At 39.5% G+C, this 16,279-nt stretch overlaps 1 protein-coding gene across 1 annotated transcript in view; it reads left to right on the plus strand.

The window, feature by feature from the left end:
* The window catches only part of PKD1L1 (polycystin 1 like 1, transient receptor potential channel interacting), a 199,575-nt gene that overhangs the window by 87,325 nt on the left and 95,971 nt on the right, over positions 1–16,279 (plus strand). The window contains exons 28-29 of the mRNA XM_055124814.1: positions 6,211–6,403; positions 10,765–10,848. Coding sequence (XP_054980789.1) covers positions 6,211–6,403; positions 10,765–10,848 — 277 coding nt within the window. The remainder of the gene's footprint in view (positions 1–6,210; positions 6,404–10,764; positions 10,849–16,279) is intronic.

The raw sequence follows: 16,279 nt of genomic DNA on the forward strand, positions 1-16,279 counted from the left end.
ATTTTGTGCCATTTTTCTGAAGGGTTTGTTGTTCTTATAGGTTTTTTCCCCTTGTCTTATAGTAGTCCTTTGAGTCCTGCTTTTAAATTTGGTCTTGAGTCTATGAAGTTCCTGAGCTGTTGTTTCTCTGTGAAGTAGTGTATGGTTCCTTCAAGTTTAATTGAGAGTTTAGCCAGGTAAAGTATTCTTGGTGAGGCATTCATTTCATTGAGTTTTTTCACTATATCCCACCATTGTCTTCGGGCTTGGAAGGTTTCTTGTGATAGGTCTGCTGTGAATCTAAGGGGTGCTCCTTTGTATATGATCTCCTTCTTTGATCTTGCTGCTTGCAGTATTGTATCTCTATCCATAGCATCCATCATTCTGACTATGATATGCCTTGGGGATTTTTTATTTGGGTCCCTTTTAGCTGGCACTCTTCGGACTCCTTGGATCTGGATGTCCACATTTTCTAGTTCTGGGCATTTCTTAGTGATGATGTCTTTAATTGTGTTTTTTTCATTTGGATTGGTTACCTGTGGTTCTGGTACTCCAATGATTCTTATATTGTTTCTCTTGAGGTCATCCCCTAGGACTCTAATTCGCTCTAGAGCTGTTTTGAGGTCTTTTGCCATTATTTGTTGTTACCTATATGCTTTCTGCAGCTCGTCTTCAAGATCACTGATTCTTTCTTCAGGAGTAGTCATTCTACTGTTAAGGGCTCCTACTGAGTTTTCTATTTCATCTACTGATTCTTTTAATTGTGTCTCTTCTGTTCATAGCTTTGAAATTTCTGCTCTCATTTCTTCCTGAATTATCTTGGTGGATCATTCCAATGCTCCATCCATATCTTCCCTTAACTTATTGGATATTCGCTCCATAGTTGTTTTGAGTTCTTCAACCATCTTCACGATTTCCTCTCTGAATTCTTTATCTGAGAGGAGACTGTATTTCTGGGAGGTCATTGTTGGGGTTGCTGAGATTCTCCCTTCCATCTCTGCTGGTGGTGGGGATTTTCGCTGTTTCTTCATGTTGTTATGGGTTTTATTATTAGACTCTCTCCTTAGCTCAAGAGAGGTCTCAAGAGAAAACGTGGGGCTATGATCTTTTTACAAAGGACTTTATGTGCAGCTTGATGAGTTCATTGACAGTTTTTGAGAAATGAAGATAGGCTAGGTCTGTTGACTATTAACATAAAGTGACTAAGATGACCAGGGTATTCTTCAGAGGGATAGATTCAATCGATTATGGCCAAAGCACAATGCATTGAGTGGGAAAAATATGTTCGGCTGCCGCTCCACAAGGAGGCCACGCCCCCTTTTGAGGCCACACCTTCTTTGAGGCCACGCCCCTGGTGTGTGGACACGCCCCTAACAACCTGGTGGGGAGTGAGAGTTCAGGGCTGCCGCGGGGAGTCTGTGAGATGCGAGACGGGGGACCTGGGGCTCTGGACCCCGACCGCCAACGTGGGGGGAGTCGGCACGCTCTTGGGCCGGCAGCCTGGGAGTTGCCTTCTTAAACTTAAATTTTGCAGACCTTTCTCCCCCCTTTGTGAAATAGAATTTTGCGTCCGATCCCATTTGAAATTTTGGGACAAAGAGATATCAGTCAGGCAAAACCTTCGATTGAATATGATGTGGTCAATTTGGAACTGTTCACCTGGAGACTCCCATGTCCAGTGTTTAGATTTGGCCTTCTGGAACTGTGAGTTACCATGGATGGTCTTGGTCTACATGATGAATTCAGACAGTCTCTCACCCTGATCGTTCCATTCTAGGCCACGGGTCCCATTGTGGAGTTCTTTGGGCGACCTTCTTGGACCAATCTTGGCATTAAAATCACCAACAATGATCTTGTAGAAGGTGTGGTCTTCTTTATAGAACTTCTCCAGTTTCATGTAGAACCTCTCAATTTCTTCTTCCTGGTTTGAGTCTGGTGCGTAGTTCAACAAGACCCAGAAACAAGATCCTCTGTCTGCCTCCTTCAATCTCTGGCATCTGAGGGAGGGAGTCAAACCTAAACACCCCACCCTAGCCAAGCCAGATAAATACCTCACTGGCTGACCCCCACTACATCCACTACCCAGCCACCACCACACTCTGGGCTGCTCACTGGACACACCTTATGACAGTTAATACCCATTATTCCCGCACCATATTTGACAGGGCTCAAATATGGTGTGAACCATTGTCACACCTTTAAGGGCAATTGGAGGCCGCCCTAAAAGCCTCCATCCCTCTCAAAGAGCCTGGCAAGCTACCAAGAGTATCCCGCCTGCACGGCAGAGCCTATCAAGCTACCCGTGGCGTATTCGATATGCCAACACAGTAACAACAATTGGCCTCATTCACCTGACACTGAAAGAGCCCCCAATACCACAGCATTAAGAAAGACGAACAAGGAGAGGCTGAAAAAATCTTGGGGACAAACTAGACTGCCAAAACGAAGAAAGACAAAAATGGTTGTCTGTACTTTCAACACACATACACTGGCATCAGAAGCATCCATTGAGGACCTGATGGTGCAAGTGCAGAAGATCAAGTACGACATCATTGGTCTGACCGAAACAAGAAGATATCAATCACATCACGCCGTTTTCGACACTGGAGAAGAATTGTTCCTCAGAACTTGTGACAACAGGGGCATCGGTGGTGTCAGTGTCCTTGTCAACATGAACTTGGCCATGAGCATTGATTCATTCGAATGCCTAACATACTGAACCGGATAATTACACTTGAATAGATGTGGCTCACTGCCTGCAGTTTCTATCTTCATTTCTATCTTCCGGCCTCATATACTGGGGAAAAAAGGCAGTTCAGTTAGAGAAGGAATCATCAAGTAAATGGTGTTAGGAGGATCCGCTCGGGATGGGAGCAGACTGCAGACCCTGAAAGCAGACTACAGACTGAACATGATGGCCACTTAATACCTCTATTGAAAACCACAATACCCAAAAGGAGAGAGAGAACAAAAGGGAATGCCCTGTCACAGAGGTGGGTAGGGGAGGAGGGGCAGGCAGGGCGTAGGGGATGGTGGGAGGGATGCTGGGACCTTTGGTGGTAGAAAATGGGTACTGGTGGAGGGTTGGATACTCGACTATTGTATGACTGAAATGCAAGCATGGAAGTTTCTAAGTCTGTAACTGTACCTCACGGTGATTCACTAATAAAAAAAAAAGAAACTTAATGTAATGGAGGTTTCACCAAGAATAACTTACCCTGCTAGACTCTCACTCAGATTTGAAGTAACAATATACAACTTCATGGATAAACAAAAGCTTAGGAACTTAAAAGACTCAAAACCAACCTTAAAAGAAGGACTGAGGGGGTTACTGTAAGACAAGACAAACCCCACAAACACAACAAACTTCTACTGAAAGATGGCACAAAACCCCATCACAACAATATCTCTCAATGTCAATGTTTAAATATACCAATTAAGAGACACAGAGTGGCAACATGAAAATAAACTGAATCTAACATTCTTCTGCCTACAAGAAACACATTTGGACAATCAGAGCAAACACTGACTCAAAGAGAGAAGAAAAGTACCTGCAGAGGCAAGCAGAGGATGGGGCTAGGAGGGAAAGTGGGGACACTGGTGGTAGGAAATGTGCATTGGTGAAGGGATGGGTGTTTTTGAAAAAATAAATTCTAAAAATTAAAAAAATTCAAAATTCTATCTTCAAAAAACTGTTATAACATTGAGAATAGAAAACTATCTAAAACATTCACAAAATAAGAACTTTTGTATCTTAAAAAGAAAACATACTACCCTTTTAGAAAATAGTATGGACGCTTCTCAAAAAGCTAGAAATTGAGCTCCCATTTGACCTAGCAATACCACTTCTGGGAATATATACCAGAGAGGCAAAAAAGTATAACTCGAAATGACATCTGCACTCGTATGTTCATTGCAGCACTGTTTACGATAGCCAGAATCTGGAAAAAACCCAGGTGCCCGAGAACAGATGACTGGCTAAAGAAACTTTGGTACATCTACACAATGTAATACTATGCATAGCTGTTAGAAAAGATGAAGTCATGAGCTTTGCATATAAGTGGATCAACATGGAAAGTATCATCCTAAGTGAAATGAGTCAAAAATTTACTAATATAAAAAGTTATGCTAATTAAAACACCATGGTGTTGGAATACAGACAGACCTGCAGACCAGTAGAATAGAGTTAAATATCCTGACACAAACCCTCAAATATATGATCACTTAATCTTTGATAAAAGAGCAAGAAATATGAAGAGGTTGATATCAGAGATATACAAGTCACTGGTGGAACTTTTCCAGAAAAATACATCCTAGCCCATCAAAAACTGGGGAGAGTAAATGAACAGAAACTTCCTCAAAGAAGAAATACAGATGGCCAAAAAGCACATGAAAAATGTTCTACATCACTAATTATCAGGGAAACGGAAATCAGAACAACAATGAGATGTCATCTTATCCACAGAGACAGACACATGTCAAAAATAACAAGAACAACCAGTGCTGGCAGGGAGAAAGGAACTCTCATCTGTTGTTGGTGGAGATGCCAACTGGTCCAATCTTTTTGGAAAACAATATGGGCATTTCTCAAGAAACTAGAAATTGAATTTCCATATGACCCAGCAATACCACTTCTGAGAATATGGCCTGGTGACCTAAAACACACAACAAAAACAGTCTTCTGCACTTCTCTGTTCATTGCAACACTGTTCACAAATAGCCAGAATCTGGAAACAAGATAAAGAAACTATAATTTATCTACCAATGGAATACTATGCAGCTACCAGGCAAAAATTAAGTCATGATATTTGCTTATAAACAGATTGACATGGAGAGTATCATGCTGAGTGAAATCAGTCAAAAAGAGGGACACAAACATAGAATGACTGCACTTATCTGTGTGCACTTATATATCGCACTTATCACACATATAAAAATGTATGAGACTAATACTCATGGACAGTTGAAACAAGGGCCAGGAAGACTGATCCATCAATGGAAGCTTGCCACAAGTGGAAGGTCCGGGGGAGGGCAATTAGGATAATAAATCAACCATTATGATAATGATAGTTGGGAATGATCACTGTGGACAAGATCTGAGTTCTGAGAATAGATAAATGATTAACTGTCAGTTCCTTTATTGCAAACTATAATGCCCAGAAGAGGGGAGAGAGAGAGAGAGAGAGAGAGAGAGAGAGAGAGAGAGAGAGAGAGAGAGAGAGAGAGAGAGAAGAGAATAAAAGTGCCTGCCATGGAGGCAGACTGGTGTTCTGGGACAGGGGTGGGAGGGGGTGGCTGGACGGAAACTGGGAATGTTGGTGGTGGGAAATGTACACTGGTGAAGGGATGGGTATTGGAACATTCCATAACTGAAACCCTATCACAAACTTTTAAATTTGACATTTAAAAAATTAAATCTCACTGATTTAATTAAAAAATATATCTCCAAGAAATGTTTGGAGAGATTAAAATTCAAATATCCAATAATTGTTTGGAAAGGCAAGATAACATACAAAAATCCAGCCTTCTATCAACTCAGAACAAAGGTAAGACCTGATGTCGAGAGAATTTACAGGCAGGAATGATGTTCTGGTAAGAGAGAATGAAAAGACCAACAGTTTTTCTCCTTGAAAGCATCTGAACAGTGACACTTGGTCCAAACAGAAGAAGCTCCAAAAAGACCCACATAGAGTCAGCTACTGCCCCAAAACTCGGGGAACTCCATTTTGGAATTGCCCATACCTCTCTGGGTGTGTAATCATTTTCTTTTCCTTTTTGGCACTCTTCTCTCCCTGAAAAGAAACCTGCATTCTCCCTTAATCTTGTATCTTCCTTAATAAAATTCATCTGTCTCAAAAAAAAAAAAACAGTAGCCAGAGTTTCATAAGAATTAGTTTAGGGGCTGGAGCAATAGCACAAAGGCGTGTAGGGCTTTTGCCTTGCATGCGGCCGACCTGGCTTCGATTCCCAGCATCCCATATGTCCCCTGAGCTCTGCCAGGAGTAATTCCTGAGTGCAAAGCAGGAGTGACTCCTGTGCATCACCAGGTGTGACCCAAAAAGCCAAAAAAAAAAGAATTAATTTAATTCACAGTTTGCATGAAGATAAATTATTAGTTCAGTTTTAGCCTAGCTCTACGTCACTCTTTCTGCTCTCTCTTTGGTAAGGCTCATATTTTTGTTTGTTTCCAACTTTCAGGTCATATTTGTTAATTCTTTTTTTCTTTTTTAGGTAACAACGTGGGGTATTTATCATTATTATATGCTGACTATGATAGAAAACCACAATACAAATATTTTGCTAAGGCAGTGAATTATTCCATACATGTCCATTGGATACAGTGCATATTTTGGGATTCAAGTCAGTGGAAATCTGAAGAATTCTCTCCACAACCAGGAACTTCTCCAGGTTCAGTGAACTGCAGGTATAAACATAGGACTTAGAAAGAACTTGAGATTTTCAGCAGGTGACTGTATATTCTCCTGTTTTCTTCAGGCACATCTCCTGAAGCCTCTAGTAACATTTTCTGCTTACTAAAATGGAGTATGTTGGTGTTCATGATTCCATTGGCTTCTTCTGCCCTCACATTTGTAGATCTGATCCCCACCCCCATTATTTTGTGGTTTCGTAGGAAGTTCAGATTTTTTTCTATAGTCTTTGTACCTATCACCCAAGATCGTTACGTAGTAGATAGTCATCAAATAGCTGTTAAAAAAATGATTGATAAGTGATAATACTTGGTATTAATAGGGTCTCCTATGGTATGTGCCCTGAAATTCTCTGGGCATGTATTTGGAGTTATGCAAGGTCCGAGGTCTCATTTTCCCTATCATCTATGTGCTCCACCTCCTCTATAAAAAGAGCCCCCCACAGTGTGGCTGTGAATGTGAACTTTATGATATACGAAAAGTTTTTACATACATCAATTTCGCCTTTCTCAGGGATTTTGAGGTCTATCAATTGTGCCACTAACTTAGAAATAATCTACATAATTGATAAGTAACTGCTAATCAGTTACTATTATTAACTTCTCATGAGAGTACAGACTAAACAATTAGGCACGCTTAGAAATAGAAACCATAATTTTATTCATGAGATTACATGCTTTTGGCATTTGTCCCTTTCTTCTAGGCTCTCCATTTAGCAGAGTAGAGTTGTTCATAGTATTCATGATGTCTTGAATTTCTGGGAGTTTCATTGTAACTTCACCCCTTTATTGTTGATCCAATTTATTTGAGCACTTTCCTTACAAATTTAGCCAATGGTTTATATATCTTGTTCATTCTTTTGAAGTATGAGCTCTGTCTCACTGACTCTTTGTATTGCTTTCTTGGTTTCTATATTGTTAACTTTTTATCTGGTTATTATTATTTCTTTTCTTCTCCTAGTTTTTATATTCATTTGTTGTTATATCACCAGACATCTAAGCTGTGTATTTAGATTTTTGGTTTTATCCTTTTCTTTCCTTATGGAGCCTTGTGTTACTCTGAGTTTCCTTGTAAGTACTGCTTTTGCTCTATCCAGGAGATTTTGGTAACTTGTTTCTTCATTGTCATTAGTGTCAAGGAATCTTTTTATTTCTTTATTGATTTCCTCTTTGATCCAACTGTGATATAGTAGCATGTTGTTCAGTCTTCAGTTGTTATGGTTTGTCCCCATCTTATTTTTATGGTTGCTTTCTATTTCCATGGCATTGTGATCTGATAGGATGCTTGGTATGATTCATTTGTTTCTGAAAATTTATGTAAATTAGAGTTATTTCCAAAAATGTGATTTATCATGAAGAATGTTCCATGTGCACTTTTTGTGGATGGAAGGTCGTGTATAAATCCATTAGTCCCAGCTTTTCTAGTTCCTCATTTGAACCTTTGTCTTTATTGATAGCCTGTCTAGGAGATCTATCCAGTGGTGACAGTGAGGTGTTGAAATCTCCCACTATTAGTAGTATATTGTCACCCATGTATTTCTCTAGGTTTGTGATCAGAAGCCTTAAATACTTTGCTGACCCCATATTTGGTGCATAACGTTGATTAGAGTTAGTGCTTCTTGGTGTATTTCTTGATAAGTGAGTAGTATACTTTCTTTAGATTGAATGAAATTTGGTCTGGCATAAACATGGTTGTCCCAGAATTTTTTGTTTTCCATTGGTTAATAAAATTATTTTCCATTCATTTACTCTGACACTGTGTCTATCCTATGATTTTAGATGTGTTTCCTGTAAACAGCAAATGTTTGGATTTTGTTATAATGATCCAAAATCATTGGTTGTGTGGTTTCTACAATTGGCTATTTTGTTTATATGAGTGGGCTTTTAGTAGTTCATTCCTGTTGATTTGGTTATCACAAATGTCTCCAGTTCTTGTTTGTCTGAGAACATTTTTAATCCCTCCCTCCTATCTAATGAGAGCTCTGCTGGTAGTGGACTTTAGGGTAAAGATTTTTTTTATTCAGTAATTTTGACTATGTCATCCCCCTCTTTTCTCAATTGTACCATTGTGTATGGGAGATCTGTTGCGATTCTTATTTTATTCCCTTATACTTAAGGTTTTTCTTTTCTCTTGCTGCCTTAAGAAGTTGTCTCTCTTTGTTTTTTCCCAGTTTGATTAACTATGTGTCTTAGTGTTGCTCTGTTTGAGTCTATTTTGTTCGGTCTCTTTGGCCTCTTGAATCTGCACAGCTGCCTTCCTACAAAGACTGGGAAAGTTCTCAGCTCTAATCTCTCCCGCCACTGTTTCTCCCCCTTCCCCTTTTAACTCACCTCTGGCACTCCTATAATTCAGAAATTATTCTTCCTCACTTTGTTCATTAAGTACCTTACATTTTCATCCATTCTTTTATTTCCCTTTTCCTTTTTGACTTTGTTATTAATACTTTGTCTTTAAGTTCATCTAAATGGTTCTCCCCCTATGAGATTCTGTTACTATTGCTTACTAGTGTGTTCTTTTGCTCCTCCATTTTTATGGAATTTTTTATCTTCTGAAAAATTTCTTCTTTGAGTTTGTTAAATTTATCATCGAGTGACTGCTTCGTTTTGCAGACAAGTGTTTGTTTAACTTCTGTTGCCAGTGCAACAAGTGTTGATGTCACGTCTTCATCAACAGGGCTCGTGTGTCTTGCTGGGAATGGAGACTTAACTGGGTTTCTATTGCCTAAACTGGGTTTCTATTCATATATGCTACTTCATCTGAGTTCCTTATTTTCCACATTGTTCTTAGAGTTTTGTGGGTATTGATGTTGGAGGCTTAGATTCCTAGTTAGGTTGTTAATACGAAGTGGGTACCAGTAATGCATCTGCTGTTCAGGTTATTTTCCTTAGTATGCAATGATGTTTGAATACGCACACCCCCCAGAAAAAATTGTCAGCTACTTAGTTGCTTTACTTGACTGACACGTCAGTGTAGAGTTTATGAAATAGGAATATTTCTTCCCACCTAACCCCAATATAAGACAGACATGAAGTAATTTCATATTTTACTTGAAAAGTATATTATTTATATTTCTTAAAAAATATGTATTTTCCAGGTAATATATAAAACTATATTGCTTATATTATTTGAAAATTATATTACTTCTGTTTCAAGTGTTTCAAGTGATATATTTTTAGGTAATATAATTTCATATGCTAATCTTCTTTGTATCGTTCCAATTTCAGTATATGTGCTGCCAAAGTGAGCACATATTGCACGCAGCCAACCCAGTTTCGATTCTTCCATCCCTCTCAGAGAGCCCAGCAAGCTACTGAGAGTATCCTGCCCACACAGCAGAGCCTAGCAAGCTCCCCATGGCGTATTCGATATGCCAAAAACAGTAACAAGTCTCACAATGGAGACGTTATTGGTGCCCGCTCAAGCAAATTGATGAACAGCAGGACGGGACAGTGCTATAGTGCTATAATTTCTTATATTGCTTAATGCTAACACATCAGCATGGTTTTGAGTTTATAGGTTAGAGTGACAAGATGTGAGGCCAGCACCCAGCATAGGGCTAGGGCTGTTCAGGGCTGCGGGAGCTTCCTGGACTAGGAGCTTCCCGTACTAGGGCTTCCCTTTGTGTGAGTGCATGGGCTTTCAGGCTGGGAAGAAGCAATTCCGGGTCTACAGTGCAGGTACCATACATGGGGCCAGCACCTTCCATAAAGACTGGATCCTGAAGCAGTGGCCGTAGGATCGGGTTCCAGGGCTTCCCTTTCTCCATATACTTTCAGCATAAAATGCAGGAACATACCCAGATACCTCCAGTGGCTTCTGCACACCATTGTCCAGAAACAGCCAAGTGACTGTCATTTTGTTCCCTTAAATATAGCTGATCCAGCTCAGTCACTGGGACCCCTCTTGGTTTCCTGCGCCTTCCCAGAGTCAATGTGGAGATGTTATTCATTAAAATGGTTAGGGAAGAAATTACCAATTCAGGATGCCTGAAACACCAGGATTGAGATTCAGATAAAGGATCAAGATTCAAACACACAGAGTATTAAATACACATTCCAGAGACCAAGGCATCAGTGCCACATAGGCTGAAACTTAAACTTCAAGGTCTGTGGCAGTCGCAGAGATATCTGTAATGTATTTTCAAGTCTGGAGTGAGGGCAGGGCATGCTGCAGGCAGCCTGGAGAGTTGTGGGCTAAAAGATTCAAACAAGAAAGTATCAAATATCCTCATTCTATTTTAGATTTTAATTGCATTCTTCAAACTGGATGTGAATCACAAAATTATCGTTGTTGGAACATGTCATCCTTTTTATGCTTCCAACTATCTCACTGTAGACAACTTCTCTCATCCACTTAGCTACAATCACCTGGCTGCATTTGCTGTTTCAAGAAGAAAGTTAAATACCAGTTTTGAAGTGAGTGACATTTCCATATTACAGAGGTACGTTTCGCTTTCTAATCTACATAAGTTATTTATACTAATCCCCACTCATTTCCATGAATAATTAGTAAATGCTTAAAATGCATTTGGTTACTTTTGTTTTTAAAATAAATAATAGATAGATATATAATCATATATGTCTATCTGTATATATGTATGCTAACTGTGAGAATATATATAACATGTAATAACATAAGCATAATTTTTCAGTTTGGTTTATGCTTTTAGTTTTGTTGATTTTGTGATTGGGATACATACATGAACCTTCTCTCTACACTGACAATGTTACAAGGACCCTACTTCCACCCTCTATTACCTCCCATACACCTCTTTTTATTCCCCTGCTTGATTTGTTTCCTCCCAAATCCCTCTCAGTTTTATGATTTAGGCACAGGGAAATTTAGTGCTCCTCCTTCGGTACCTTGCACTCCCTTGTCCTGTTATTCTGTATACCACAGAGAATTGAGATAATCCTGTGCCTGTTTTCTGCTGACTTACTTCACTCACTATGACATCCTCCAGTTTCATTCAAATTAGAACAAATTGCAGTAGTTCATCCTTTCTTACAGGTGCATAGTATTTCATTGTTTGTATTTCATACCTTCATTTTCCATTCATCTGTCTTGGTTCCTTGTCCTTGCTATTGTGCTAAGTGCTGCAGTGAAAAATGGTGTGCAGATGTCCTTTTAAATGAATTTTTTGTGTCCTATGAGTAGATCAAGAAGCGGAATTGCTGGGTTATATGGAAGCAATGACCTTATTTTTCTTCAAATCGATATACCATTTTTCATAGATTTTGAACCAAACAATATTCCTACCAGCAGTGAATAAGAGTTCTTTTTTCACTACATCCTCATCAATAAAGATTGTTTTCATATTTTTAACATGTGCTATTTTCTCAAGTGTGAGATGATATCTTATTCTTATCTTAACTTGGATGTCGTTGATAATAAGTGATGATGAGGAGCACCTCTTCATGTCTATTGGCCAATTGTCCATCTTCTTTAGAGAAATGTCTCTTCATTTCCTCCCCCATTTTAAAATTTTTTGTCATTGACCTCTGTGAGTTATTTATCTTGGATATTAAAACTTATCTGATTGTTGAGAGTATTTTCTCCCATTCCTTTGGCTATTGTCCTGTTTTGTCAGTCATGCAGACACTCTTTAGTTTGATGTAGTCCCACTCATTTTTGTTGTTGTTGACTTTGCCTAAGAATTTTATTATTGAAAACACCTTTCCAAATTTTGGTGTAGTCTGCTGTTAATTTTGTCAATGTTTTTAATGGATTCTAGTTGACCTCAAATTTAACTGACTTTTGCGTAAGTGTGAAATGTGTATCCAGCTTCATTTTTCTACTTGTGGCTGTTCAGTTTTCCCAGCACTATTGTTGAAGGGGTTAACTTTCCTCTGCTTAATGTAGCTGACTCCCCTGTCAAGACTTGTTGACCATAATACATCAGTCTCCCAGCTGAAAGCTCTGGAGATCCCCCAGAAGGAGGTGGAGCCAAGTCCCCACCCCGGTGAAGACCCAACAGCTGCACCTACATCGCCAACTGCTTCCACACCAACAATCCAACTCCACTACTTCACAAATAATCTCTTCAGAGACAACAAACAGATGAAAATTTCAAATACACCTGTTTTCAGACTGAAAACTATTAGTCTTCAGAGTGGGGCAGTCAACCTCCCCAACATCCCCATCCTTCTGAAGTCCCCAGTAGCCATACCCACGTCCCACAGCTGCCACCATGCAAACTCAATGGCTCAGTTGTACAGACCCTGCACTTCCTGGAGCATGCAACTGCATATATAGCCTGACAACATCTCCAAATTCCACAATACTGACATCCCTGTAGAACAGAAAATTAGATGGAAAAGTCACATAGAAGCCACATAGAAATCCATAAACAAAACCAATGACAGAAATCTGAATTAGCAGCAAGCAACTTATTAAACTTTTAGACATGGAATTAATGACACCCATGGTGAAATATAACAAATTTTACAATTTTTTACTGAGGTATTTCTTTAATTTATTTTATTCTTTAATTAGTGAATCACCATGAGGGTAAAGATAAAGATTCACACATTTTCGAATTGTTTTTCCTTCATACAATGTTTGAGAACCCATCCCTCCACCAGTGCCCATTCTCCACCACCAATAAGCCCAGTATCCCTCCCACCCCCCAATCCCATCTCCCCACCACCCCACCCTGCTTCTGTGGCAGGGCATTCCCTTTTGTTCTCTCTCTCCAATTGGGTATTGTGGTTTGCGATAGGGGTATTGAGTGGCCACTGTGTTCAGTCTCTATTCTACTTACAGCACACATCTCCCTTCCCGAGCGGGATCTCCAACCACATTTTATGTGGTGTTCCCTTCTCTATCTGAGCTATCTTTTTCCCCAAAGTGTGAGACCAGCTTCCAAGCCATGGAGCCAACCTACTGGTACTTATTTCTACTATTCTTGGATATTAGTCTCCTACTCTGTTATTTTATATTACACATATGAGTTCAATCTTTCTATGTCTCTCTCTTTCTGACTCATTTCACTTAGCATGATACTTTCCATGTTGATCCACTTATATGCAAAGTTCATGACTTCATTTTTTCTAACAGCTGCATAGTATCCCATTGTATAGATGTACCAGAGTTTCTTTAGCCAGTCATCTGTTCTCGGGCACTCGAGTTTTTTCCAGATTCTGGCTATTGTAAACAGTGCTGCGATGAACATATAAGTGCATATGTCATTTCGACAATACTTTTTTGCTTCTCCGGGGTATATTCCCGGAGAATTGTTATTGCTGGGTCAAATGGGAGCTCAATTTCTAATTTTTTGAGAATCGTCCATATTGTTTTCCAGAAGGGCTGAACAAGTCGGCATTCCCACCAGCAGTGTAGAAGGGTTCCTTTTTCACCACATCCTCTCAAACAGCAGTTGCTTTTGTTCTTTTGGATGTGTGCCAGTCCTGTGGTGTGAGGTTGTATCTCATGGTTGTTTTGATCTGCATCTCCCTGATGATTAGTGATGTAGAGCACTTTTTCATATGCCTTTTGGCCATTCGCATCTCTTCCTTGGGAAAGTTTCTGTTCATTTCTTCGCCCCATTTTCTGAAGGGGTTGGATGTTTTCTTCTTGTAGAGTTCAACCAGTGCCTTATATACCCTTGATATCAACCCCTTATCGGATGGGTATTGGGTGAATATCCTTTCACATTCTGTAGATTGTCTTCGTATTCTGGTCACTGTATCTTTTGTGGTGCAGAAGCTTCTTAGTTTAATTTAGTCCCATTTGTTTATCTCTGTTTCCTCTTGTTTGGTCAGTTGCATGTCATCTTTGAAGAAACCCTTAGCTTCAGTATGGTGGAGGGTTTTGCCGACCTTGTCTTCAATGTACCTTATGGTTTGTGGTCTGGTGTTGAGGTCTTTTATCCATTTTGATCTGATTTTTGTGCATGGTGTCAGGTCGAGGTCTAAGCCCATTCTTTTGCATGTGGTTGTCCAGTTGTGCCAGCACCATTTGTTGAAGAAGCTTTCCTTGCTCCACTTTACATTTCTTGCTCCCTTACCAAAGATTAGATGGTCATACATTTGGGGTTGTGTGTAGGGATATTCCACCCTGTTCCATTGGTCTGAGGATCTGCCTTTATTCCAGTACCATGCTGTTTTGATTATTACCGCTTTGTAATAAAGTTTAAGGTTGGGGAGGGTGATGCTTCTCATCATCTTTTCCCCAAGAATTGTCTTAGCAATCTGTGAGCGTTTGTTTTTCCATATGAATTTCAGGATTGCTTGATCTATTTCTTTGAAGAATGTCATCAGTATGCTTATAGGGATCACGTTGAATCTGTATAATGCTTTTGGGAGTATTGCAATTTTGACAATGTCAATTCCGCCTATCCATGAGTAGGGGATATGTTTCCATTTCCTCACGTCCTCTTTTATTTCGTGGAGTAGTGTCTTGAGTTTTCTTTGTAGAGGTCTTTTACTTCCTTAGTTTAGCTGATTCTGAGGTACTTGATTTTCTGGGGCACAATTGTGAATGGGATTGCTTTTTTTTATGTCCCTTTCCTCTGTCTCATTGTTTGCATATAGGAAGGCCATGGGTTTTGGGGTATTGATTTTATAGCGTGCAACTTTACTGTACAAGTCTATTGTTTCTAAGAGTTTCTTAGTAGAGGCTTTAAGCTTCTCTAGATATAATATCATATCATCTGCAAATGTTGAGAGTTTGATTTCTTCCTTTCCTATCTGGATGCCCTTGATATCTTTTTCTTGCCTAACAGCTATCACAAGTACTTCCAGTACTATATTGAAAAGAAGTGGTGAGAGTGGGCAACATTGTCTTGTGCATGATCTTAGGGGAAAGGCCCTTAGTTTTTCCCCATTGAGGATAATGCTTGCCATAGGCTTGTGGTAGATGGCTTCTACTATCTTGAGGAAGGTTCCTCCAAAACCCATTTTGGTGAGGGTTTTCATCAGGAACAGATGTTGGATCTTGTCAAATGCTTTCTCTGCATCAATTGATATGATCATATGGTTTTTATCTTTACTTTTGTTGATATGATTAATTATGTTGATTGATTTCTGAATGTTAAACCATCCTTGCATCCTGGGATAAATCCCACTTGGTCATGGTGTATGATCTTTTTGATGAGTTGTTGGATCCTATTTGCTAATATTTTGTTGAGGATCTTTGCATCGGTGTTCATCAGGGATATTGGTCTATAATTTTCTTTCTTAGTGGTGTCTTTGTTTGCTTTTGGTATTAGGGAGATGTGTGCTTCATAGAAACTGTTTGGGAGAGTTTCCGTTTTTTCAGTTTCCTGGAAAAGCTTGAGGAGATCTGGCAACAGGTCTTCTTTACATGTTTGGAAGAATTCGCCAGTGAACCCATCTGGACCTGGGCTTTTGTTTTTGGGGAGACTTTTGCTTACAGTTTCAATTTCCTTGATATTAATGGGTCTATTCAGGTATTCCAAGTCTTCTTGGTTCAGTCTTGGGAGATTGTAGGAATCAAGGAATTCATCCATTTCTTTTAGGTTCTCTTCTTTCGTGGCATATAGACTTTCAAAGTAGTCTCTGATGATTTTTTGAATTTCACTGGTTTCTGTTGTGATGTCCCCCTTTTCATATCTGATTCGGTTTATTAGGGTTCTCTCTCTCTCTTTCTTTGCGAGTCTTACTAGTGGTTTATCAATCTTGTTTATTTTCTCAAAGAACCAGCCCTTGGTTTCATTGATCTTTCGGATTGTTTTCTGAGTTTCCATGTCATTAATTTCTGCTCTAATCTTTATTATTTCCTTTCTTCAGTCTGGTTTGGGTTCCTTTTTCTGGTCCTTTTCTAAGGCCTTGAGCTGTGAAGTCAAGCTTCTATGTAGGCCCTTTCTTCCTTCCTAAGAAATGGTTGCAGAGCTATAAATTTTCCCCTTA

The sequence above is a fragment of the Sorex araneus genome, chromosome 2 (assembly GCF_027595985.1).
Source record: "Sorex araneus isolate mSorAra2 chromosome 2, mSorAra2.pri, whole genome shotgun sequence".
NCBI classification, from domain to species: Eukaryota; Metazoa; Chordata; class Mammalia; order Eulipotyphla; family Soricidae; genus Sorex; species Sorex araneus.